General features: G+C 42.8%; 1 protein-coding gene across 1 annotated transcript; it reads left to right on the top strand.

The window, feature by feature from the left end:
- The first annotated feature begins 13702 nt into the window (after positions 1–13702).
- Positions 13703–25946, top strand: polb (polymerase (DNA directed), beta). Its single transcript, XM_084317583.1, has 14 exons — positions 13703–13867; positions 14184–14241; positions 14345–14411; positions 15990–16064; positions 16155–16213; positions 18477–18526; positions 19133–19184; positions 19335–19389; positions 19486–19558; positions 19718–19788; positions 19898–19984; positions 21226–21296; positions 24358–24497; positions 24660–25946. Exons 1-14 carry the CDS (start codon positions 13807–13809, stop codon positions 24752–24754), a joined length of 1014 nt encoding a protein of 337 aa, XP_084173709.1. The 5' UTR covers positions 13703–13806; the 3' UTR covers positions 24755–25946.
- Positions 25947–26290: the final 344 nt, after the last annotated feature.

Genomic DNA, 26290 nt, shown 5'->3' on the forward strand with positions numbered 1-26290 from the left:
GTCCAACTCGACGATATAGTGCCAAATATGACTATTCAAATATTAATATACACGATGTCTCAATACCGATGGTAGGCCGAACTTGGCCTTACTCCCACACGTGGCGTCGCGGGGAGGCTTTACGTCTGTCACTCTATTGGAGGGTAAGAAACTGGACTAAAAAAGGAAGTCCTACTTTAGTAGCGCAGTATATATACGCACTATGAACAAATAGTACCGTTAGTGGTGCGGTAGCCAGATTCCTACGCGGAACTAGGACTTGTTCGTACATGTTGAGCGGTACGTTTGAACTGGGTCTGGGGGGTATGGCAGCCTGGCACCAAGGTCTCGACCAATAGTAGAATGGAGACTATTATGGGATGTTCAGTAGGCTAGAATGGATATTCAATGCATATTGTACAAGGAATATACAAGGGATATCGGGGAATATTAGAGAATATACAAATACAATTAAATATATATATACAAATAAATATATATATTCGGTTTAATCTGGCCCTTCACAACAGACACAGTTACTCCACCAGGCATGTGTCAATGGAAAGATGTACTGTAAAGATGCCAAGAACAAATGCAATGAAAATAACTGTGATGTATAGAGCCATAACTGCATGGAATTTCTTACCACCTGCACTAACTAGGGTTGAAGACAAACAGACATTTAAAAAACACCTTAAAAATCATATAAGAAAGAGTGGTACTGTCCGTTAAGTAAACATAGTGGGTGATTGAGAAGATGGGTATGTGTGATTGTTGAACTTAGATTTTTAATATATTTGTATATTGTATTGAGATGTATTGTTGTGCTTTCAGTGAACATATATGCCTTGAAACATGATTGAGTAGATGGGTATGTGTGATTGGTGAACTTAGATGTTTTATTATATAATATTTGTATGTGTTATTGAGGTGTATTGTATTGTTTTATTGTATTGTATTAATTGTATTGTATTGATTTTATTGTATTGTGTGGACCCCAGTAATAGTAGCCTATGCCTGTGGCAATGGCTAATGGGGATCCGAATAAACTAAACTAAACATAACACTAAATGCAACAAACAAAAAATGAACTTTCCAAAACACAAAAACCAAACCTCAGCAATGCTGGCAAAAGGGCGAAAACATCAAGGTACAAAAGCTAACACAGGAATAACACTAACCACGAATAGGACAGGAACAGGATACAGAAAAACAGCAGCAACGGCAATTAACACACAAGGAAGACAGGGCAGACTAGACATATATACACAGACTAATTGACAAACGAGACACATGAAGGGCTGATTACAACGAGACACACCTGGGATGGGATACAGGCTGACAGACTAAAGTGAGACTAATACAAGAATGATAACAAATACACTAACTAACACACTGGAGACAACACTAAACAAGACAATGGAATACAAAAGGCGACAAGCAAACTGGGAGAGACAACACGATGGGGAGAACACTGATGAACAATGATATTTTAACTAGACACAAGTAAATGACAAGTCCCAGGGGTAGTGAGGGTATTTGTCCAGCAGGTGGAGGAAGAGGACCATGAATGGGTGGAGGATGTGAGGGGAGCCGAGCATGAGTGAATGGAGGATGTGGATGAACAAAAGGAGCGGGACGCATCTATGCCAAATACAACGCAGTTCGGTTTCCGGGTTCCTCTGATTGGCCACTAAGCCCACGTGACCGCACGCTAGCACCGCCCCCCTTATCGCCCGCTGCCGCGCTGTGAAGCGGAAGAGCCAGCGAGGCGGTGGTTTCAGCAGCAGCGGCCGTCTTCTTCCGAGGCGGCTCGTTCTTATTAATCCCTAATGTCATGTATGTTGTGTATGTCATAAATGTCGATATGAATTGAAAATGGGGGACCCTGATGTAAACAAGACGAAAGTCTTTCTCTGGTCTGCATCCCCTTAACAATTGTGTGTATTGCGCCGTACTGTATTGTACCCATTCTGCAATCTGTTAAATAAAGTTCATTAATTTCTCCCCCACTACTCCCAAAAGTAACACTAAATAGATAAAGTACAACAACGCCAGACTCAAGAAACGGTGTTCCCTTTGGCGCAATACACAATTGTTAAGGGCGGCCGCTGCTGCTGAAACCACCGCCTCGCTGGCTCTTCCGCTTCACAGCGCGGCAAGCGCGCGGTCACGTGGGCTTAGTGGCCAATCAGAGGAACCCGGAAACCGAACTGCGTTGTATTTGGCATAGACGCAGCGGGGACAGGGGACAGACCTGCGCGTGATTGATTGAATGACATTTTATTATTATTTCTTTACATTTATTTAACCTTTATTTACCCAGGCAAGCAAGTAAGAACAAATTCTTATTTTATTTATTGTCAAAAGTATGCATAATGTTGTGTTAATTCCATGACAAGAGATATGTAATGTTAATCAAAGTTCATTAATCTTATCAGATTACATGAACCACACAATCATGACAGCTCTCTAAATGAAATGGTAGAAAATCTCAATGATGCACTGTCATCTGTATTAGATTCTGTCGCCCCACTAAAAATGAAAAAGAAAAAAACCAGAGCCTCGCCCTGGCTGAACTATAATGCTGTCAACAAAGAAAAAAGGAAATGTCGTGCAGCAGAGCGAAAATGGAGAAAAACAAAAACCACCATATGCTGTGACATATACAAAGATGCTTTAACTGCTTATAATAAAACCATCTGCTTAGCAAGGAAAGACTACTTCTTTAAAATCATTACAGAAAATGCTGGAAACTCCAGAATCCTTTTTTCCACTATTAATCTACTACTCAACACTGCCCCTACACCTCCTCAGTCATCAACGGTTAAGTGTGAAGAACTTGCACTATTCTTTAACAACAAAATAACCTTGATCAGGGCCAGCATTACTCATGATGGAAATAAAGCTGATTGCAGCAAACCGTGCAATGTAACCATGAGAAGTTTCACATGCATCACATTAGATGTACTCTGCAAAACTGTCTCAGAATGTAACTCCTCCACCTCAGACATTGACCCTATACCTACAGCTTTCTTCAAACGGGTGTTTAATAGTGTTTCAAGCCCTGTGCTAGATATCATAAACACTTCCCTTAGAACTGGTATTTTCCCAGATGCCTTTAAAACAGCAGTTGTAAAGCCATTACTAAAAAAACCTAACTTGGATAGTAATGAAATGGCAAATTATCGTCCAATATCCAACCTACCATTCATTAGCAAAGTACTTGAAAAGATAGTTTCAGTTCAAATAAATTCCTTTCTTGAAGAAAACAACATTTTAGAAGAATTTCAGTCGGGATTCAGAAAATATCATAGCACTGAAACTGCCCTCACCAAAATAATCAGTGACCTCAGGCTAAACTCTGACGAGAATAAGATCTCCATCCTTGTCCTGCTAGACCTGCATTTGATACAATCGATCACGATATTCTAATCAATCGTCTTGAAAACCTTGTCGGTTTCTCAGAACATGTGCTAAGCTGGTTCAAAACATACATCAGAGGGAGGAAATTCTATGTTAGACTAGGAGAGCACATGTCTGATATATACGACAACAACTATGGAGTTGCACAAGGGAGTTGCTTAGGTCCTTTACTCTTCTCCCTTTACATGTTACCGCTGGGTGATATCATCAGAGAACATAATGTAGATTTCCATAGCTATGCGGATGATACACAACTGTACATATCTGCTGAACCAAATGATACAGCGATTAGCTCCATTACAGACTGCTTACTGGCAATAAATAAATGGATGAGTAAGAACTTCCTGAAACTAAATGAGAACAAAACTGAAATTCTAATTATCGGCCCCAAAACTAAAAAAGAAACGTTAATAAAGAACCTAGGAGGACTAACCCCTTGGATCAAATCTGAGGTCACTAGTCTCTGGGTTATCATAGATTCAGAACTGAACTTCAATTCTCATATTAGCAAAGTAACGAAAACATCGTTCTTCCATCTCAGAAATATAGCAAAAGTATGACCATTTATTAATCAGAACGATGCTGAGAAGCTAATTCATGCATTCATATCTAGCCGGTTAGACTACTGTAATGCACTTTTCACAGGTCTCCCTAAGAAAACCACAGAGAGGCTTCAGCTAATCCAAAACTCTGCAGCCCGACAGCTAACTAGAACCAAAAGGAGAGAGCACATTAGTCCAGTCTTAGCTGCTTTACACTGGCTTCCTGTAACATTTAGAATTGACTTTAAGGTCCTTCTCCTTACATACAAAGCTCTAAATGGACAGGGACCTAGCTACATCACCAACACTCTAATAAATTACACGCCAGCAAGAACACTGCGATCATCAGCTGCTGGACTACTAGAGGCTCCCAGAAACAGTCAAAAGAGGATCGGTAATGCAGCCTTTATCAACTATGCCCCAAAACTGTGGAACAAACTACCCCAAAACATCAGGGAATCCAACTCGCTAGACATCTTCAAAAGACAGCTTAAAACCTATCTCTTTGCTCAGGCATTTCAATGATTTTTTTAATTTTTTTTTTTAACTTTGGCCATTCCCCTGGCTCCTTTATGTGTTTATCACATTTATTCTGGTCAAGGATGACCGACAGAAACAGGCTGAAAGGGTTCAGATGGGGGGGAAGACACTCTGGGAAAGGCACGGCTGCAGTCCGGGATTCGAACTCGCTAAACCCCAGATCCGTGACGAGCACGGTTGTCCACGGCGCCGAAATAGCGCTCGCGGTACGTGGTGAGCTACTGGAGCTCCCCGGCATTTCAATGACTTACCTGCACTATTCTTACCCTGCCTACTTTTCTATGCTAATTTTATCTTATTTTACACTGCCTATCAAATTCATGTGTCGGTTATCACACTTTTTACTTCTTACTGATGACTATTTTTAAACTGAATCATTTTAAACTATTTTTCACACTTTTTACTGTAACCTTGCTATTTACATTTTTTACTGTTGTTGTATGTCCGTTCTATTTTTATAATTTTTTGACTATTTTTAAACTTAATCATTTTAAACTACTTTATTATTTGTATTACTGAATAGAGAGCCTATTAGGATGCTAGATCCTAATGTGAAACACTGTGATTTACCATACCCTGCTATGCTCACCCATGCCTGTATTTTTACTGTTGTGAAGCACTTTGAACTGCAACCTCTGTATGAAAAGTGCTATACAAATAAAGTTATTATTATTAATTACTTGAAATTATTCAGTTTTTGGGGGGGGGGGGAACCCCACATATATCGGTATCGGTTGATATCGGTATCGGAAATTAAGAGTTGGACAATATCGGTTTATCAGATATTGGTAAAAAAAAAATGCCAATATCGAACATAATGAATTGTAAGTAAGGGTGCAATTAGCACCTTGCAATCCATTCTTTGTGGATCTAGCCCTATGTCTCCATTAACCCAAAACAGACATAAAAACAGCTTCAACTATCCTCCTTCCAGTTTACCTTCCAGTACATTTACATTTACATTTAGTCATTTAGCTGACGCTTTTATCCAAAGCAACTTACAAGTTCTGTACGACAAGTCATCAGGAAGGGCACAACTCTATCAGCTGAGTAACAATGTTCATCAAAGTGTTGAGTGCTACCGTGTAGGTTAGTTTATTAGGACATATGCATGACAGTAAGGTTAGATGTTTTTTTTTTTTTTTTTTTTAGATAATGGTTGAAGAAGTGCGTTTTTAGTCGACGGCGAAAGATTGGACGTGTTTCGGCTGTCCTAACTGGGGTGGGTAGTTCATTCCACCATTGTGGGGCAAGGACTGAGAATAGGCGACTTCTCTTTAATGACCCTCCGGGAGCTTGGATAGGAGTAGGTCTGAGGCGGCCAGAAGATGCAGAGCGTAGGGGTCTTGAGGGTGTGTAGTTAGAGACCATTGACCGGAGGTAGGCGGGTTGCAAGAAAAGTAATAGACAGTTATGATATTACATTCTGCATAATTCGTATGCAAAATATTGTGGTTCCCTGCTTTAGTCTGTTGACACATTTCTATACTAAAAATGCTTGTAGTCCTGTGTCATACCTAAATGTCATATAACTGAATTGTATAGAAACAACTCACCAAAAGTGACTATTGCACAACTGATTTGACAAAAGAATCCACCATCCTCTTCATCCCCCCCCCCCTCCTCACCATACCTTGCCTTTTACTGAAATGACGCCACTGGTTAAGCATGAGAGTTAGTGAGAAGGATATGAAGGAATGGTCAGATACATGTAGGGGAGTTACCGTGGTGTTAATGATGCTGGAGTTACGGGGAAATATGAGATCCAAGGAGTTGCCTGCTTTGTGGGTGGGAGGCATGGCAGTGGGAGTCAGGTCAAACGATTGTAGGAGGGAGACAACTATGACTGACTGAGATGAGTCAGGCAGGTTGAAGTCGCCCAATAGAAGGAGAGGGGTACCATCTTCCGGTAAGGAGCTTTGTACATTTTCAATGAGTCTGCAACACAATAGACAATAGTGTCATCCACATAGAGATGAGCCTGATAACCCATCAATGAAGAGACTATCGTTCATATAAATAGTAAATAAGACCGGCCCCAGGTTTGAACCTTGCTGTATGCCTTTTGTAATGGACAAGAACTCTGACTGGGCATTTGCCATTTTCACACACAGAAGTCTCTTGGACAAATAGTTCTGAAATCATTTGCAAGGAAATGTATTCAAAGCCAACATTGAAAAGGAGCGCCACAATGTTTTATTTTTATTTTTTAAACTTACATTTTTATTTTGACTTACAAACATCAACATCAACAACATTACAACATTACAATTGACAGACAAAATTATAAGAAAATAACCCCTAAATCAAGTGAAAAAAGACGTAAATAATAAATAAAAGTAAACATCGGTCCCTACATTGTTTATTTACATTTCAATTTCTTTTCATAGACCATAAAGAAAAATCATAATACCCTCAAAAAAATAAAAAAGTACTGACTAAGGTGAAGTGTGTGCCATGGGCTCAGAGACCCTCCTTGAACCTCTTTCCTCCTTTACCCTTCCCCCTCTTGTGTTGCATTTGTTTCTTCCTCTGTGATGTCGTTCTCGTTCCCCTTATAATCCTCCCACTTTCCCCATCTTTCCTCAAATTTCTCCTCCTGTAGCCTCAGCATGTGTGTTATCCTCTCCATATCCTGTATCTCCTCTACTATTCCTACCCATTGTGCTATTGTTGGTGGATCTTCCTTGTACCACAGTCTCGTTATTGCTTTTCTGGCCGCTATCAACATTATCTTTATTAAATATTTGTCCCCCCCTTGTATTCCCTCGTGTGTCAGGTCTCCTAAGTAAAGCACCAGTCCTGTTTGTGGTAACCCGTATCCTAATATTCTGATCATTGCCTCCCCTATCTCCTCCCAATACCCCTTCAGCTTCTGACATCCCCAGAATATGTGCGTGTGATTTGCCCCCTCCTTCCCACACATCCTCCAGCATGCTCTTTGTGTTGGTGCATATTTTCCCTTCAGCTCTGGGGTTATAAAGAATCTGATTATGTTTTTCCATCCAAACTCTTTCCATATCCTCGATCCTGTTGTTGAATGTTGCACCTCGCATATGTTCCCCCATTCCTTCCCTGTTATTTCTATCTCTAGTTCTCTCCCCCATTTCTCCCTTATGTAATCGGTCGTGTGTCCCTTGCTGTTCATTATAGCCCGGTATATTGCTGATATTACTCTTCCTTGCCCCCCTTTGTATGCCCATACTATCATCTTGATTATTCCATTCTGTTCTTCGTCTTTGGCCCCCCTTATTTCTTTGTTGTAGTAGTCTCTAACCTGTAGATATCTGAAGTGGTCCCTGTTTTCTAGTCCAAATTTCTCCTTTAATTTTTGTAGTGTCTGCATTTCCCCCTTCTCTATCATTTTGCATATCGCTGTTGCCCCCCCCCCTCTCCCACCTTCTGAATCCATGGTCTAACCTCCCTGGTTTGAATCTCTTGTCATGTGCTACCCATCTCAGAACCCCTGACTGCTTCTCCAATGTGTGTGTTTTTACTACTCTGTTCCATATGGTCAAGGTGCATTTGGTGATTGGATCTAATAGTCCCTCTTTTTCTTTAAATAGTTCCCTATCTCCCACCAGAGCTTGTACCTTGTATCCCTCCCCTTCTTTTTCAATGTCTTTCCATCTTGCCTCATATCTGTCGTTACACCAGCATGTCACTGCTCTCAGTTGTGCTGCATAGTAATAATCTTGTAGGCTGGGTACTGCCATCCCTCCCTCTTCCTTTGGTAGTTGTAGTGTTTTATATCTGACCCGTGGTCTTCTCCCCGCCCATATGAACCTCGATATCAGTCTGTCCCACTCCCTGAATTGATTCTGTGGTATTTGTATCGGTAGTGACTGGAATAGGTACAGTAACCTTGATAGTATGTTCATTTTAATGACCTCTATTCTTGAATTGAAGTCCAAGGGCATTACTGTCCATCTCTCTAAGTCTCTTTTGATGTTCTGATTTATCTGTGTATAGTTCGCCTCAAACAGTTTCCCCGCCCCTCTCGTGATGTTCACCCCTAAGTATTTAATCTTGTCCATGTCCCATCTTATCCCGTATTGTTCCCTAATTTCCGTCGTTGGGGTATAGTTCCATGCTAAGGTCTGTGTCTTTGTCACGTTTAGTTTGTATCCTGAGTAGTGGCCATATTCCTTCAGTAGATCCATCAGTGCCGGGAAGCACTTGTCTGGTTGCCTCATGTATACTATCACGTCGTCCGCTAATAGGCCTAGTTTATATTCCGTTCCCTTTATCCTTACTCCCTTAATGTCCTCAGTCTGTCTGATCAGTTGTGCCAGTGGTTCTATGAAAACGGCGAAGAGCGTTGGTGAGAGACAACATCCCTGTCTGGTAGCCCTCTCTAATCTGATTCTATCCGTCAGGCTGCCATTCACCTTAACCAATTAATCAAAATAAAAAAAAAAAATCATCTGGGGCGCCCCCCGGTGGCGCACCACTTATTATACGCTCAGTGTAACCGCAGCGTCCTGGGTTAGAATCCGGCCCAGGACATGTGCTGCATGTCCTCTCCATCTCTCTCTCCCAATTTACAGACGGTCCTATCCACAATAAAGCAGAAAATGCCATAAAAAATGTCAAAGATTAAATTCACCTAGACAATCATTTCAACATCTGAATAATGAGAGAATAACTCTGCTAATGTATATCAATGGAGCTGGGTGTCAGTAGAAGGTGCAGATGTGACGAATCATACTGGTCTGCGTTGTGTTTGATGTTAAATGTTAATGTCCCGAGGGGGAGTCGAACAGGGGGCTCCCGCGTCCGCGGGCGACGACACAGGCCGCTGCACTAAGAAGTGAATTCACTCCTAACTACCGTACCTATGCGTCTGTTAACCCTGTTATGGGGAAGTGAGTTTAATTTACCAGCCCGCACTGCCACAGTCACTCGTCAACACACCTGTTTTCGTGACTGTGGACATACCCACAGGCTTCCCCGTTACACTCACCTCCCTAAACTCACGCCCCTCAGGACATCCGGGTCACGGCACCACTGTGACGAATCATACTGGTCTGCGTTGTGTTTGATGTTAAATGTTAATGTCCCGAGGGGGAGTCGAACAGGGGGCTCCCGCGTCCGTGGGCGACGACACAGGCCGCTGCACTAAGAAGTGAATTCACTCCTAACTACCGTACCTATGCGTCTGTTAACCCTGTTATGGGGAAGTGAGTTTAATTTACCAGCCCGCACTGCCACAGTCACTCGTCAACACACCTGTTTTCGTGACTGTGGACATACCCACAGGCTTCCCCGTTACACAGACCAAGCTGCAGAAACAAATTAGTGGGGGGGCATAAAATGTTCTCGGGGGGGCACAATGGTTTTTCAACACAGGTTCCCTTTTATACGTTTCAGCTGGGACAGCGGCACTGTGGCTTGCTTGGCGCTGCCCACGGTGCTGAACTAAACAGCAGAGAGGCAATTGAAAAATCTAATTTCTCTCTATCTTAAGATACAAAAACAGACTGAACGGATATATATAACAGACCTGCTGGGGCAGCGGACTGAGAGCAGGGGACACAAACAGGCTGGATAAGATGGTCAAGAAGGCCAGTAGCGTGGTTGGGGTGGAGCTGGACTCTAGCGAGGGTGGCGGAGAGGAGGAACCTTGCTAAGCTCCAGGCCATCAGGGAAAACCCCTCCCACCCACTACACACAGACTTGGCTGACAGGAGGAGCATGTTATAGGCTCACACTACCTAAATGCAGCACTGAACGGCACAGGAAGTCATTCATTCCGACAGCCATCAGACTATACAATGCATCACTGTGCCTCACTGCATCACTGAGCACAGAGTGACAGTTACCATCTTCCTGGACTCTTACTTTTTAAACAGCACTGTGCAATATTACACCTACTGTAGACTTCAGTATATTTTACTGTATTTATTTACTGTATCTTTTATTCTATTTTTATTCTATTTAATTTAATTCTATTCTTAGGCCATTTGTTTTGTTATTCTTATTTGTGACTTGTTCTGTCTAAATGTTTAATGTTGAGTGATTTGCAGTGTCAAATTTCCCTCAGGATAATACATTTCTATTCTATTCTATATCTTTGAAAAGTCTCCATTTATTCAACACTTCTGAATTCACTGACAAACTGAACTGAACTAACAAAAATAAGGTGCATAAAAAAGCAAACAAAATTCCTCCACAGGCTACTCACCATCATTAGTAGAGCGGCAAGCAGCGTTTGGGGACAGAGTGAAATCTTCTTAAAACACTGCCCCTCCACTCATTCCTGAACTTTTTTTAAGTCCTTCTCAAAATAACTGAATTAAATTGGCCTTGCGTCGATGAAGCATACTAAGGCGATGTTCTGTAAAGACGTTCTTGAGGGTAGAAAGCGAATTCTCACAGAGTGCCGTGCTAGCTTCAGTAGTGTTGTTGTTGACATCAGTGCCCACTAGGGCTGTCCCCGACTAAGGATTTGGATAGTTGACTTTGATTGACAAAAGAAAAAAGAAAAAATGTACCAGGGTGGGCACAGCTGACTCAGTGGGCGGGCCCGGCCCCCTAATGCCCGCCCATGGCGCCGGGACTGAGAAGGTGGTCTATAAACTCCAACCACAATCAGTTCAAAACATTTTGGGACAGTGATGGCTTTCAGAACAGTGACAGAGACATTATTTCACATACAAAGCTATAGAGGGAGCACAGACTTCTTCAACCACCAGTCAGTATTAAAATATCTGGATAAATCTGGCTCCTTATATTCAATCGTCTATAAAAGAGTGCAAACTAACAAGGCAGAATGGGGTAGAATCTTATTCAGGTGACAAAGTAGCTAGAGTGACTGGAAGGTAAGGTATGGTACTAAATTGGAAGAGTTTATAATAGGCTTATAGAGTTTATATAATGTGATGAGAGCTCCTATGGTGATAATAACTGGAATGTGAGGTAATATAAGACTGATTGATTGAACACTTTATTAACAGATTGCAGAATGGGTACAATACAGTACAGCTCAATACACACAATTGTTAAGGGGATGCAGACCAGAGAAAGACTTTCATCTTGTTTACATCAGGGTCCCCCATTTTCAATTCATCAGGACATATATGACATACATGACATACAGATAGACAGTACTGCTACATTGTACAAACACTGTACAACTGTACAAGCAAAACTGTACATTGGAATATTGACAACCATACTAGGTAATTTACTGTACATTGGAGGGGGTTGGGGGGGGGACACTGTACAAACAAGTGTAGCAGGGTGGATTATCCCTGCTTCGAGGGAACGGTTGCTGGCAGTCAGGAGGTAGCTGGACACAGTAGAGCTCCGTCTGACTGCACCCTCGTCTTTGGGCCTGGAGCGTCGACTGGAGGCTGGTAGTGTGAGTGGATGGGGCCCGGGATTTACCAACCTGGTCTGGTACTCTGGTCTTCCTGGACTGGGCTGGAGCAGAGAGGCAGTGCTGGCGGAGAGCGTGTGCTGGCCGATGACGACCTCTGCTGGTCGGGAAGAACTCCCGTGTACTGCAGGCAGCCAGGTGCAGGTCTGGTCGTAGGCGGGCGTAGCAGACTGGTTGCAGGCAGCCGGAGCAGACTGGTTGTAGGGCTGGTGCTGGGACGACACGCGGATCTAGCTTGCCTCACTCACACTGCAGCTAAACTCTGGGTCCCAAACAGCCCTTCTGCTAGACGAGATATATCATAACGCAGGGTGCTCCTAAGCACCGTTCCTCTTCGCGCCACGCTGGCGGGGACGCCTCGCTAGAGGGAATAACTTTAACTTAAGCCCAACTCGGCTATACCGTTCGTATTCTAGGATAACTCGTGGTATATCACTATATATTCAGGGAGAAACATGCAAGGCTCCACTACGAATACATTCATAGGATAACCCGTAATATACTCCTGTTCAATACGAAGAGGCTGGTTCCTCGCACTTCCGTCTCAGTTGGCTTGCTTCCTTCTCCGTCGCTCTCGTACGCTCTCTGCTTGCCACCGGCGCCCCCTGCTGGTACCGCCTACTAGCTCCACAGGGAAAAGGATTGTAGAATAGAATCCAGTAATGCCGTTTATAATCCATATTTCGGTCGGTGGAAGAAGGAGGGACTCGCATCATTGTTCGTGAGAATATCAATGATGTCTTTGTGCACAAAGGGGAAGTAGAAGGTTACGTTAGCACTTCTGAATAATAGAAGAATATTCAGGATGCTACACAAGCAAAACTGTACATTGGAATATTGACAAAACCATACTAGGTAATTTACTGTACATTGGAGGTGGTTGGGTTAGGACATTTACAGGGGCCAGTTTCAAATTGCAGTCTCCCGTAGGTGTTCTTTGAGAGTGGTTTTGAAAGTGGGTAGTGATTCCCATTCCTTTACAGCTTTAGGTAGGGCGTTCCACATTGATGTGGCATAATTGCTAAACGTGTTTAGTCCCTTGTTTGAGCCGAATCTGGGTTTAACATGATTTGTGGAGCTCCCTCTGGTGTTGTGATCGTGGTATTCACTGACCTTTGGGAAGTATTTTGACATGTACATGGGTACCTTGGTCGTGTAGTGTATCTTGTAGACCAGGCCCATTGCAAGTTGCTGTACTCTGTCGTCTACTCTAAGCCATCCTAGGTTGTCAAAGTGGGCAGGGGTGAGGTGGGTTCTAGGAGTCAGGTCAAGCAGTAGTCTGACCAGTTTGTTTTGAGATGTTTGTCATTTTGTTTTTAGCACCTTTGAGGTGCTTTGGTACCATGAGGTGCAAGCATAGTTGTAGTACCCTTGAATGAGTGCTCCTGCCAGAGTCTTCAGGGTATTCTTGTTTACCAGAGAGGAGATCCCCACCCACCCAACCTCCTCCAATGTACAGTTTATACGTCAAATGTATATACACTCTTTTTCTGGACACTTTTTGTATCACAAACAGTACTGTATTTGCAAATCTGATATGTCATAAATGTATAGATGTAGCAGTACTGTCTATCTGTATGTCATGTATGTCATATATGTTATGATGAATTGAAAATGTGGGACCCTGATGTAAACAAGACGAAAGTCTTTCTCTGGTCTGCATCCCCTTAACGCTGTACTGTACTGTACTGTACCCATTCTGCAATCTGTTAATAAACTTTTCAATCAATCAATCAATCAATCAATCAATCAATCAATCAATCAAACGTGTCTAGTCGTCATCACTTCCTTGTGACGTTTTACGCACGCCCTGCCCCCTGCTGTACTCGACTTGTATTGTTTAGCATGGGACAATAGCTAATAGCCAGCTTCACTGATATCCTACGGAAATTTGTTGATTTGCAGTCATCGAGCTTAGCAAGTATCAAATCCACGATGAGTAAGAGAAAAGCACCACAAGAATCCATGAATGAAGGAATAACAGACTTTCTAGTCGGTACGTGAATGGAACAGTTGGATCAGCTACGTTAGCGTGTCAGCTAACGTTACGGTATATTCAGTTGTTAGCAGTCGTTGGCTAACTGCTAGCCAATTTTAAATAAAGATAGACGACTGTTTTGTAGCCACTATTATATTGCATGTTTCATATTAAGAAATGTAACAGTTAACCTAACGTCTGATAAGCACATACATGTACGCTCGGTTAATGACTGCACTTTCATTTAAATCCCTCCTTCATACAGCAACTATAGAAGCAAATACGTCGGTCTAGTGTGCAAGAAATGTTAACGATATTGTCTCTTCATTTCCAGAACTGGCCAATTATGAGAAAAATGTAAACAGAGCAGTACACAAATACAATGCATACAGGTAAGGCATATATATATATATATTGCTTGGTCCCTCCTTGACCTACAATAACGGGAATGCAATACAAGTAGTTGCTCATAATTATGTCCTTTGTGTTTTGTAGGAAAGCAGCATCTAGCATTTCCAAGTACCCTCAGAAGCTCAAAAATGGTACAGAGGCTAAAAAGCTGGTATGTAGGACTCCATGCAATTTCCATGCCTTTTTTTTGTAGTCAGATCAGAAACAGAATCACCTTTACTTAACCAAGTACATTGTGTAAAACGTGTGTTTACTGAAAGCAGGCACCCCTGGGTTCCATCCTAGAGGCAAATCGTTCCTGTGACAAAATGGCAACCAATGTAATAAAAAAAAGTCAGCCAACGAACAAGATTCTTGTACCGGATCTCCTCTCTGGTAAACAATAATACCCTGAAGACTCTTAACAGGACTCACAGGAGCACTCATTCAAGGGTACTACAACTATGCTTGCACCTCATGGTACCTCATTCACTAAATGGGGGACCCTGATGTAAACAAGACAAACATCCCCCCCACCCAACCTCCTCCAATGTACAGTTTCTTCCCCCTCGAATGTATATATTTTCCTTTAGAATCTCTGTCTCTTAAACAGTACTGTATATTTGTATATCTTGTATGCCATAAGTCAAGTCAAGTCAAGAGTTTTAATTGTCACGGCATACAGGTATACAATGAAATGCGGCTGGTCTTGCCTGGATGTAACAGTACTGTATACATACTGTGTGTGTCGTGTATGTCATGATGAATTGAAAATGGGGGACCCTATTTCATCTTTCTCTGGTCTGCATCCCCTTAACAATTGTGTGTATTGAGCCATACTGTATTGTACCCATTCTGCAATCTGTTAATACAGTTTTCAATCAATCAATCCCTTGCATAATATTGCTATTACTACTATAATCATGGTTTTAGGGGGATTTGCTAAATGTTACACCAGTGAGGTTTTCTATAGAGGTTTTACCAATGTAATATTACAATGCAAATGGTAGCACAAATATCTGACTAGCCTAATTAACTCGAGAGAAGGTAACAACAGGCACATGTGAAACTTGTTATCCTACTACTTGTGCAACTTGTTTTCCTACTATCCTACTACTATTACCATCCATTCCCATACCTGGCTGTACCTCTTCCCCCCATGCTGCTATGGCCTAATAAAGGAATATCTTATCCTATCTTATCCCCCAATGTTCAATACCCTTCAATGTTCCTGGCTATTGGTCAGGTTAGATTCACACATTCTGTTGAATCTCCCATTCTTTTCCTATCAAGCTTTTTAGTTTCAGATAACACATGGATGCATGAGCGATCAAGGGCTTAAACTTGGATAATAACTGCCCAAACAGGGTTCTAAGTCCTATGAATACCTTGTCAAAAGCAAATGCTATGTTATTTATTATTATGTAAAATAAATATTAAAATATTAAACTGAATTGTCTTGAGTGCGGTCCGTGTTTATAGAGTTTTTTTTGTAGTTCCTTCACTAAGAAAAAAGTTTGGGTATAGAAGCAAGTTCTTTGAGTGAGCACATTGTCTACTAAACAACTAGGTTTTCTCTAAAGACCAATTCTTTATTCGTATTAATAGTTCATAAGCCCCCATCCTAAAGGATTGTTTATTCAGAGTCTGGAATTTCTCAGTATTCTAGATTGATCAAAATAATCGTAACCAAACTAAATATAGCCTGCATGACCATGCAGACATCTAACCTCACTCTGGTTGTCAACAGGATGGTGTGGGAGCTAAGATTGCAGAAAAGATTGACGAGTTTCTACAAACTGGCACGCTACGGAAATTGGACAAGGTCAGTGTTTGGGGCCTCGGGATTCAGAATTATGCTTTTAGTGATGGTGTTATTTTATAATTCTAATGCAAAGCATTTATTCTCCTCTAGATCCGTAACGACGACACAAGCTCCTCTATCAATTTTCTTACCAGAGTTACTGGTATCGGGTAAGTCTGCGGATTCCCTGTGCAAAAAGCCTTGAATGTGCGACATAAGATACTCAAACCACGTTTGCATGGCAGCCATTTTGCTTGCATGTCATGCTCAGGTTGGGTTCCTTTCCACCCTGTTCCCACATAAGAGCAAAATGGCCGCCGTGTGAATATGGTCAGTCATAGGGGTGTAACAATGCATCCTAAGGTGACGATTCAACTGCATATATATATATATATATTAAACTAAATAAGACTCATGCACATTTACATTTACATTTACATTTAGTCATTTAGCTGACGCTTTTATCCAAAGCGACTTACAAGTTCTGTGCGACAAGACAGCAAGAAGGGTATAACTCTATCAGCTGAGTAACAATGTTCATCAAAGTGTTGCGTGTTACAGTGTAGGTTAGTTTATTAGGACAAGTGCATGACATGTGGTTGGACCCCGACTGGAGGTGCAGGTCAGCGCAAGAGAGATATATAAAAACTAAAAGGAGAATACCTTCAAGAGAAAGAAGGGAGTGTGCGGCCCCTTCTTTCTCTTGAAGGTATTCTCCTTTTAGTTTATATATATATATATATATATTTTTTCTCCGATTTTTCTGTTTTTCTCCCCATCCCAATTTAGTCATCGTGCCAATTCCCCCCCCTCCCCTACCTGGCTGCTGTATGCATGTTCTCCTACGAGTCGGTACAACAAGGGTGTCCCGAAGCCGACCGCACGCTTCCTCCGATACGTGCGGCGACTGCCAGTGACGTCTTTTCACTTGGCAGCGAGGACTCTCATTGGTGAAGTGTAACGCGTGGGAGGGCACGCTATCTCCACCAAGTCCTGCCCCCGCTGAGCAAGCGCAGAGACCTGACCTGTAGGCGTCGCTGTCCACAACGCCAGATTCCCACCCCCTAATACTGCCAATTGTATTAGTATGAACGACCAGCCAAGCTGGTAGCAACGCCGAGAGCTGGGCTCGAACCCAGCATCTCCTGCGTTGGTGACGAGCGCAATCTCCGCTACGCCACCTGACCGCTCTCATATATATTTTTTTATGTTGCTTTTTTTATTGACTTGTAGTCAATTATCAGTTTCCCCCAGCCACATTTGTGTATACATTTATTATTATTATTATTATTATTTTTTTATATTTTTTTTTGGCGTTTTATCGCTTTATTGCTACTGGGCAGTCCAGTAGAGAGAGACAGAGGAGGAATGGGAGACAGAGTGGGGGGAAGACATTCGGCAAATAACGACGGGTTCGGGAGTCGAACCCGGGTCGGCCGTGTCGCGGCTGAGCGCGCTATGTGGTTCGCCACTGGGGCGCCCGTGTATACATTTTTTGGGGGGGAATTAACTGATCGAAAATGTATCTCATCGAATCGAGATTTCATGATGCATTGAATCGTTGCCTGAAGAATCGTAATCGAATCAAATCGTTGTGGGGTCGAATCGTTACTCCCCTAGTCAGCCATGATTGATTGATTGATTGAAAACTTTATTAACAGATTGCAGTACAATACAGTACAGCTCAATACAAACAACTGCTAAGAGGAGGGCGGCTAGGTGGTGTAGTGGGCAAGGCGCTCGCCACCAATGCAGGAGACGCTGGGTTTGAGCCCAGCTCTCGGCATTGCTACCAGCTTGGCTGGTCGTTCATACTAACACAATTGGCAGTGTTAGGGGTGGGAAAGCTGGTGGGTGGGTCCTGGTCGTTGTAAACAGCGACTCCTACGGTTCCGTCGGGGCGCCTGCTCAGCGAGGAAAAGGATCTAAGGGGGGTAGTGTGATCCTTCCACACGTTACACCCTCTCAGTGAGAGTCTGCACTGCCAGGTGAAAAGAAGCCGTTGGGGGGGTAGGTGCGCAGCGACCAGGAAGGGGATTGGGAATTGGCATAACGATTAACATTGGGATGGGAGAAAAACAGAGGAAAAAGGAGGGGGGAAAAGATCAATAAAAAAACAAAAAAACTGCTAAGAGGATGAAGACCAGAAAAAGACTTTCGTCTTGTTTACATAAGGGTCCTCCATTTTCAGTTAATCAAGACATTTATGACGTAAAAGACATACAAATATACGGTACTGTGTAAGAAAGAGAGAACATCATAAAAAAATTGAAATCCGAAGGGGAAGAAACTGTACTTGTTCTATCCTTTCCTATACAGCTCTACTGTGAAGGTTTAAACTTTAGAGGAAGGAATGTGTTCAGCTCCTAGTCCCCCCCCCCCCCCCCCCCCCCCCCCATACAACTAACCACTGCTCTTGGTTGTTTTCTTCAGTCCTGCTGCTGCCAGAAAGTTCTTTGATGAGGGAGTGAAGACACTGGAAGGTTTGTTTTTCCTTTTGAAGTTTTGGCTTGCGTTACAGTCGGGATGGGACAAAATGTAATGTACCGCAGTGTAGAAAATGAAATATGATGATGATACGCATCGTGGATCAGATAAACCTATCACTATACCAGCTACAATCTATTCTGCTCTAGTAGTTATCACAAATTGGATGACTTCTGCACGTTTACAAGCTCTGCCGCCTATTACATAGTTTGTACAGCAGAGGGCATAATCACAATTTTGTCTGCAATACTGTCTCTGGTGAAGTTACATCAACTCTTTCAGCAAGTGGTAGTCGGACATCTGACATACCTGAGATTATTGAATCGTGAACCCCATATTGTGTAATGTGTATCAAATTGTATCGAGATGAGCATTTTGTCCCATCCCTACATTAAAGCAATTTGATAATAAAGTGACTTCCATGGAGTTTTCAAATTCACACTTGGCTTTTAAACCCAGTCATGGTCAGTATGGCACAGGCTACACTTAGAATACCAGTATATGGCATAATATATAACTATAAACTGTTGTGCTACAAGTGTGTGTGTATGGGTTGCGGAATACAGGGGTGGTACAGACTAACATTTCTTTGACCTTTACAGATTTGAAAAATATTGAAGATAAGCTAAACCACCATCAACAGATTGGACTCAGGTGAGTGTGAATGACTACTAGCCGGTTACAGCTAATCTTGTACATCTCAGGATACTTGGTGTATATGTTTGACCTGTGTGTGGGTGTGAGCTCTGTGTGATGGATTAATTTATGATGCTCTGCCTTTGACTCTTGTCTGTCCTCCTTCAGGTACTTTGATGAGTTTGAGAAGAGGATTCCTCGAGCTGAAATGGCAACGATGGAAGTGAGTATATAGGCAATATTATTTGTTTATATTCATGGAGTGTATTTGACATGTTTCCTAACAGCTGGTTTATATTTCTGCCCTCAAAACATTTAGATCCTCATCCTTAAGGAGTTGCAGAAAGTAGACACTGAATATATCGGGACCATCTGTGGAAGCTACAGAAGAGGTGAGAATATCCCCTCTTATTCCAATTCAGTGTAGGTATGTTACTGTATCTATATCTCCCTGCCATCATATTAAACAATAAATAAGAAGACATCATTTAGAACTGGGAATACCGATATTCATACATCTCCTCATATTTTTTCACATTACCATTTTACAGGCGCTGAATCCAGTGGTGATATTGATATCTTGCTAACCCACCCAGACTACACCTCTCAGTCTGAGAAGCAGGTGAGCGTCAACTCCACCATGGCTCTAACGTTCTTACAGAAAGTTCATTGTAAATGCAGTGAATTGCCCCCATCCCTCCCAAATCACATTTTCTTCTAATGTCTTGCAGCCCAAACTCCTTCATGATGTGGTGGAGCAGCTGGAGTCCGTTGGGTTTGTGACTGACACTCTGTCTAAAGGAGACACCAAGTACATGGTGAGGCCTCGGCTTAATCACAGGCTCTAGTGGGCTAGCTCCACGGTATTGGTGTCGTATGAAAGAGGGAGATCTTGCGGAGTCCATAGATACCTGCCATGTCATGCTAGCTCACAGACAAATGGAGTAGATATTACTCCAAAGTTTAGCAACATTTTCATAGGGGGGGAAATAAGCATAGCCACATGCAAGGGGGTCCCCTTAACCTCTCACCACAAGATATCTGAATTAAAATGGGCTCAATGGATACACAGAACTCTCCCCTTTACAGCTATTCCCAATCTATGCCAGTCCCATGCAGTTTTGGGCCAAAACCATGCAGTTTTCTGCATGCTGTACAAATGTAAAAAATATTTAACAATATATTTCTGTATACTGTGGTCACGAAACAGTAGTGAAATTGCATAAATTGGGTATTGCTGTAAAATTCGAAACTCTTGTGAATCCAACCAGCCAAATTGTATTAATTTGTGATGGCGTGAATCCCTGTAGTAGCCATGAGTAGTTTAACAGGCATAGGCATATACAGGCGTGCGTTCCTGAAATCAACTGGGATTGCACGCACCTAATGGCGCCACGTGCACGCGCGCTCCTCCCGCGAATGCGCATAAATGTCCCCTCGCTTGAGCACAGACTACAGACGGTGCCTAATTGCCTCTACGAATGGAATGTAACACTTATCATTCACAACAAGTTAGGTGTGAATGTATCTTGAGAATGTATTTAACACACCTGACGACCGGCGCTATTGATATGCAAAGTAGCCCAGGTGGGTAGGCTACTTATAGCGAGTACTTATCTTACCCTGGGCCTGCACGGAGTGCAACCCCGTCCCATGATGAACGCATGCCTGGGCATATATATATATTATATATTATATATATATATATAATTTCACTGAGCTATATTTAGTACTTTCTTGGTACATTATAATGATACCACACATCTTAACTCTTGAACTGAATAATTTATTGATGTATTGATAAAAAAAAAAGATACATATAGAATCTTTAATCTGCTCCAGTGTGCCAAGCCAAATGTATTTGATGGGTATAATGGGTAATGGAGTTAGTGCAGCACTGAAGTGGGTACTGCCCCATAGCCCTCTGCTGAACCCATGAAGTGGGTACTGCCCCATAGCCCTCTGCTGAACCCATGAAGTGGGTACTGCCCCATAGCCCTCTGCTGAACCCATGAAGCACATGCTGTGGTCAGGAGGTGATGGCTGGTCTCTTACCCAGGGGGTCTGCCAGCTGCAAGACAACGATGAAGAAGACGAGGAGGAGTGTCTTCACAGGCGCATTGACATCAGGTAAATATCGCTCGCAAGCTAATTTGAAAGTGCTGTGTATGGAAGGCTTCACACAGAATGCTTGAAATGCCCATATTTCTTCCATGCTGGGGGAGACGGTGGTTGTTATATGCAAAACGGTTGCTATTTGTTGATGTATGAGAGTCATAGAGTGTTTTATTACTGGACATTGTAAACTAGCCTCAGTCTCTCCACCTGGACTAGTATCCAGGTATCTCTCCACCCAGTTCCATATTCCATATTCCAATTCCACAGGGGCAACTGACGTGGACATCTCTTTAAGACACACCATGATGTGGCCCATGCACGGGTACTCAAGGCCCACCTGTGTGCACGGACTCACTGGGTAACATTGATCAGAGCGGGTTTACAAGTAGCCTTGACGTGTAGAGATAGTCTCTTCACTCAGAGAACCATGGTTACAATGTAACCTAGCATTCTTTATGGTATCGAGACCATCTCTCCACCCAGTAACATAATTCCCTTGTAAGACACCGCGAGAAGACAGGAGGGACGTAGCACTCCGGAGGCTCTGTGTCTGGCCCTGGCATTCGATTGAGACCTCAGTGCTTGAACCCAATTAATCCTTTCACAACCACACTACAGAAGGTTAACCCTTTCACTACCACACTACAGAAACCGTCTGTAGTGTGGTTGTGAAAGGGTTAACCTTTTGTCGTGTGGAAGTGAAAGGCTTAACCCTCTGTATTGTCGCAATGAAAGTGTTAACCATTTGGTAGTGTGGTAGTGAAAGTTTTTTTTTTTATCCACTTTTTCTCCCATTTTTCTATATTTTCTCCCATCCCAATTTCGTATCATCCAATTCAACCCTCCCCTGTCACGGACGCTGTTTCTTGCCTCCCACAAGCCGGCTGCAATGTGGACTAAGTCATACATAGCACAAGTCCCCTCCGGTACTTGAGGTAACAGCAGTCGCATCTTTTCACCTGCGCAGCTCGATCTCTCAGTGGCGAGGAGTAACGCGTGGGAGGCTCACGCTGCCCCCGACACTTCCTGATTCTACTGCGCAGGCGCACCAACCGACCTGTAGGAGTCGCTGTCCACAACGCCCGATCCCCACCCTTCAGTTTCCCTCCCCGTAATACGGCCAATGTGTATTACTGTGGACGACCAGCTAAACTGAAAGCAAATGTGGAGCGCTGGGCTCGAACTGACGAGCCCAGCGTCTCCAGCATTTCGTGGCGAGTGCCTTGCCCACCACGCCTGGTAGTGAAAGGGTTAAAGTGTGTGCGCCAACCAAAACCCCATGTGAGTTGGTAGGCTACCACACAAACTAACTGTGTATACACCCGTTGCCCTAGCGATGCCGCCAGGCGCCGCTGTGTATTGCCACCCCTTGTTTTAGGCGCCAGATGGAGCCTAAGCATGGCCGACCCTGCTAGCCGCTATGTCATGCTAGCTCACAGACAATACCTGCCATGTCATGCTAGCTCACAGACAAATGGGGTAGATATTGCTCCAAAGTTTAGCAACATTTTCATAGGGGGGGAAATGGGCATAGCCACATTCAAGGGGGTCCCCTCAACCTCTCACCACAAGATATCTGAATTAAAATGGGCTCAATAGATACACAGGACTCTCCCCTTTACAGCAATTCCCAATCTATGCCAGTCCCATGCAGAGTAGGTGCTGGCATCCACATTAACCCTTCCACTACCACACTACCAAAGTGTTAACCCTTTCACTACCACACTACTACAGGTAGTGTGGTAGTGAAAGGGTTAACCTTTCACTCGTCATGTTGGTCTACCTTTGCCAAGTTCCATCGCCTTAACCCTTTCACAACCACACTACAGAAGGTTAACCCTTTCACTACCACACTACCTGTACACCCAGGAGGTTGCTATACACCCTGCGTTGAGCGCCCCCTACTACAGAGCTACTCCTGTGGTATTGGTGGAAGGCGATACTGCATTTAGTTAAGAAGCCCTCAACGTGTTTGTAATGGCATACCAGTGTGCCAACACAATCCAGGGAAGGGAAAAGGGAGATATTTATTTGTATGCCCCTCCTACACTCTTTTGCAAGGTCTCTGTGTATTCAGAATTCTGCTGGTCTTTAATCTATACATTACAGTGGGCTATTTGCCCAAGTAGACCAACGTAAAAACGCATCATCAGCCCCCAGGTGCTCCTGTCTCATGATGAGACTTTGGACCTGGGGTGCTCCATGTGTAGTGTGTTTATAGTTGCAGCATCACTAACCGAGCTTCTGAGCTTTTATTTTGAAAAACCCTGACCGGACGTCCAAGCGATGCTATTGCTACTCGGTTGGCGAAGAAGTGCACTACTTGTGATGTTAGCTTGCACTGCACACAGGCGGAGAAGGACGCCACACTATTCCCACCGACTTGGTCAGCTTTGGTAGTAAGCTGTAACGTTACCTAGGCGTGTTAGCAGAGCATATCGTGCAATATGCCATACTGTACATACAGTACCCTTTCACAAGCCACAGCTGGCAACCCTTTAAGATTACTGCTTTCACAAAGAAAAGAAAACCTAGCGATCCCAAGACAGCCCGGAGACCAGCTCTCTTCACAATGGTAAGTGGATCATCCGCTGTAGCCTTCTGCTTCCTTCCTTGCCTTCTGCTTGTATTTTTGTCTGTATCTCACGTCGTCTCTGTCCAAGTCGAAAATCAATCAATCAATGAATCGGTGAGTCCATGCACACCTTGGCCTTACCCACTGCACTGCCTGGGTCACATAATGGTGTGTCTTAAAGAGATATCCACATCAACTGCCCCTGTGGGGGCAGTCACCGTACATATACGGAATATGTAACTGCGTATGAGAGATTGGCTCGATACGATAGAGAAAAGTAAATGCCATGCTTTTCCAGTGTTTTACCTACTCTACCGCTGCACAGAAGTTAGGCATTTTCTTGCAAACCTGGTTACCAATGGTTACAGACAGCCATGTTGGAGGAAATATAACTTTACTGCAAAGCCTCTATAAATAGTGAAATGGATGATTGGCGTCACTGTCCCTTTACTTTTGCTGCTCTCATCCTCTCCTCTGTGACCTCTCTCCGGGCTCTAGGTTAATTCCCCAGGATCAGTACTATTGTGGTGTTCTGTATTTCACCGGGAGTGACATCTTCAATAAGGACATGAGAACCCATGCCCTGGAGAAAGGTTTCACTCTGAACGAGTACACCATACGGCCACTTGGAGTCACTGGTAGGTCATGATCAAATATCTACTCTACTTGTCTGAGTCATCTGTCACTGTTGTGTGGGCGTTTTTCCCCCGTCTGACACACCAGTGCCTTCCCCCAATAATCCAAAGTCACGGAGTCACAATTCCTCATTTCAGTGTGTGTTATTTATGGATGTGTTTTAGGAATGGCAGGGGAGCCGCTGATGGTGGACAGTGAGAAGGACATATTCGACTACATCCAATATAAATACAAAGAGCCTAAGGAGCGCAGCAAGTGAAGACATCTTTCAGTTGCATTCGCACCCAAAACAACAATTGACAGATAAAATTCTGACACATTATGAATGCGTGTGTTTTTTTTTTTATGCGTTATTGTTACAACATGATGTGATTTTATTTTACTTCTTGTCCAACGAGTTATATTTTTAAATGTACTGTATGCTCAGTTTGGTTTGTTTTTTGGCGGTCTGACTTGGATTTTTTTTAGTCTTGTTAAAACAATCGGCAAACGATAAACAAAAAAATGCCATCAATACACAATCGGCACAGTGTGTAGTTTGAGCTGTTTTAATCCTCCATGATCCTATTTTATGACAAAAGACGACCAGAGATATTCCACACATATATCAAGTCATTTTTAATAATGTTTTTTTGTAGCACAACTTCATTATATAGCAAAACTGTGACTGAAATTTCTATGCTGGGCAGCCTTGGTTCATACTTGCTTCTGTTATTGCCAAATATTATGTTGTCTTTTTTGCTTAGCTTGGCAACCGTTTGTGTCCTTGAGTATTGGAACAGTTTGGCACCCTGGCTTAAGCACATGTTGCTTATTACCATATTTCTGTCATACTGCAGTATCTTTGTGCTGTTTTTTCCCCTCACTCTGCCTAGTATTATATTTATTGTAGGGGGTATTTATTTATTTTGATGTTGTGTATTGGGTATTTTTGGTCTTCTATCCAGTTTAAAAGAACTGATAAGCCAAGATATATTTTTTATATTTATAAGGGGGAAACATGAATAGAGACTACATGGCTGTGTGAATTGATGCCAGTGTCTGAATCGTGTTAAAACGAGTACAATAATTGGGGGCTAAATGTGTAGACAGACATGCTTTTGTGATGCTTGATCTACAACCCTACTGGTTCGTTCTCACCCAAAGCAGCCAAGTCTAGCAGCGCGCCTGCATTCAATAAATGTCTGATGTAGAGCATATGCAGCCATGAGGTGCGCGCATGGTAATGCATACGCTTCTCTACATTGGAAATGAATTGAATGCAACCACGTTGCTAGACTTCGCCGGAGTGGGTCGGAACGAGTCTGAGATGTGTGATAATAGGTCAATGTGTGTTTGAATCAGTTTTCTTGTCAGTGTGTCAGTACACATTAAAATCTTATGGGATTTCTTTTTTCTTTGTATGTGGTGGCATAATAAATAAAAACAAGGATAATGTGTTTTGGTAAATAGTCACTTGTACTTTGCAATTTTTTTTTTTTTTTTAAACATTTACCATTATATGTAGACATTAGACACACAATGTACACTGCTCAAAAAAATAAAGGGAACACTTAAACAACACATGTTAGGTCTCGAATGAAATATTCCAGTTGAAAATCTTTATTCATTACATAGTGGAATGCGTTGAGAACAAAATAACATAAGAATTCTGTGGAAATTCCTCAAGACAATTCTAAATGAGGCTCAGTAGTGTGGCCTCCACGTGCCTGTATGCACGCCCTCAGTAGTGTGGCCTCCACGTGCCTGTGTGCACGCCCTACAACGTCTGGGCATGCTCCTGATGAGATGACAG

The sequence above is a fragment of the Notolepis coatsorum genome (assembly GCF_963971535.1).
Source record: "Notolepis coatsorum genome assembly, chromosome: 1".
Taxonomy (NCBI): domain Eukaryota; kingdom Metazoa; phylum Chordata; class Actinopteri; order Aulopiformes; family Paralepididae; genus Notolepis; species Notolepis coatsorum.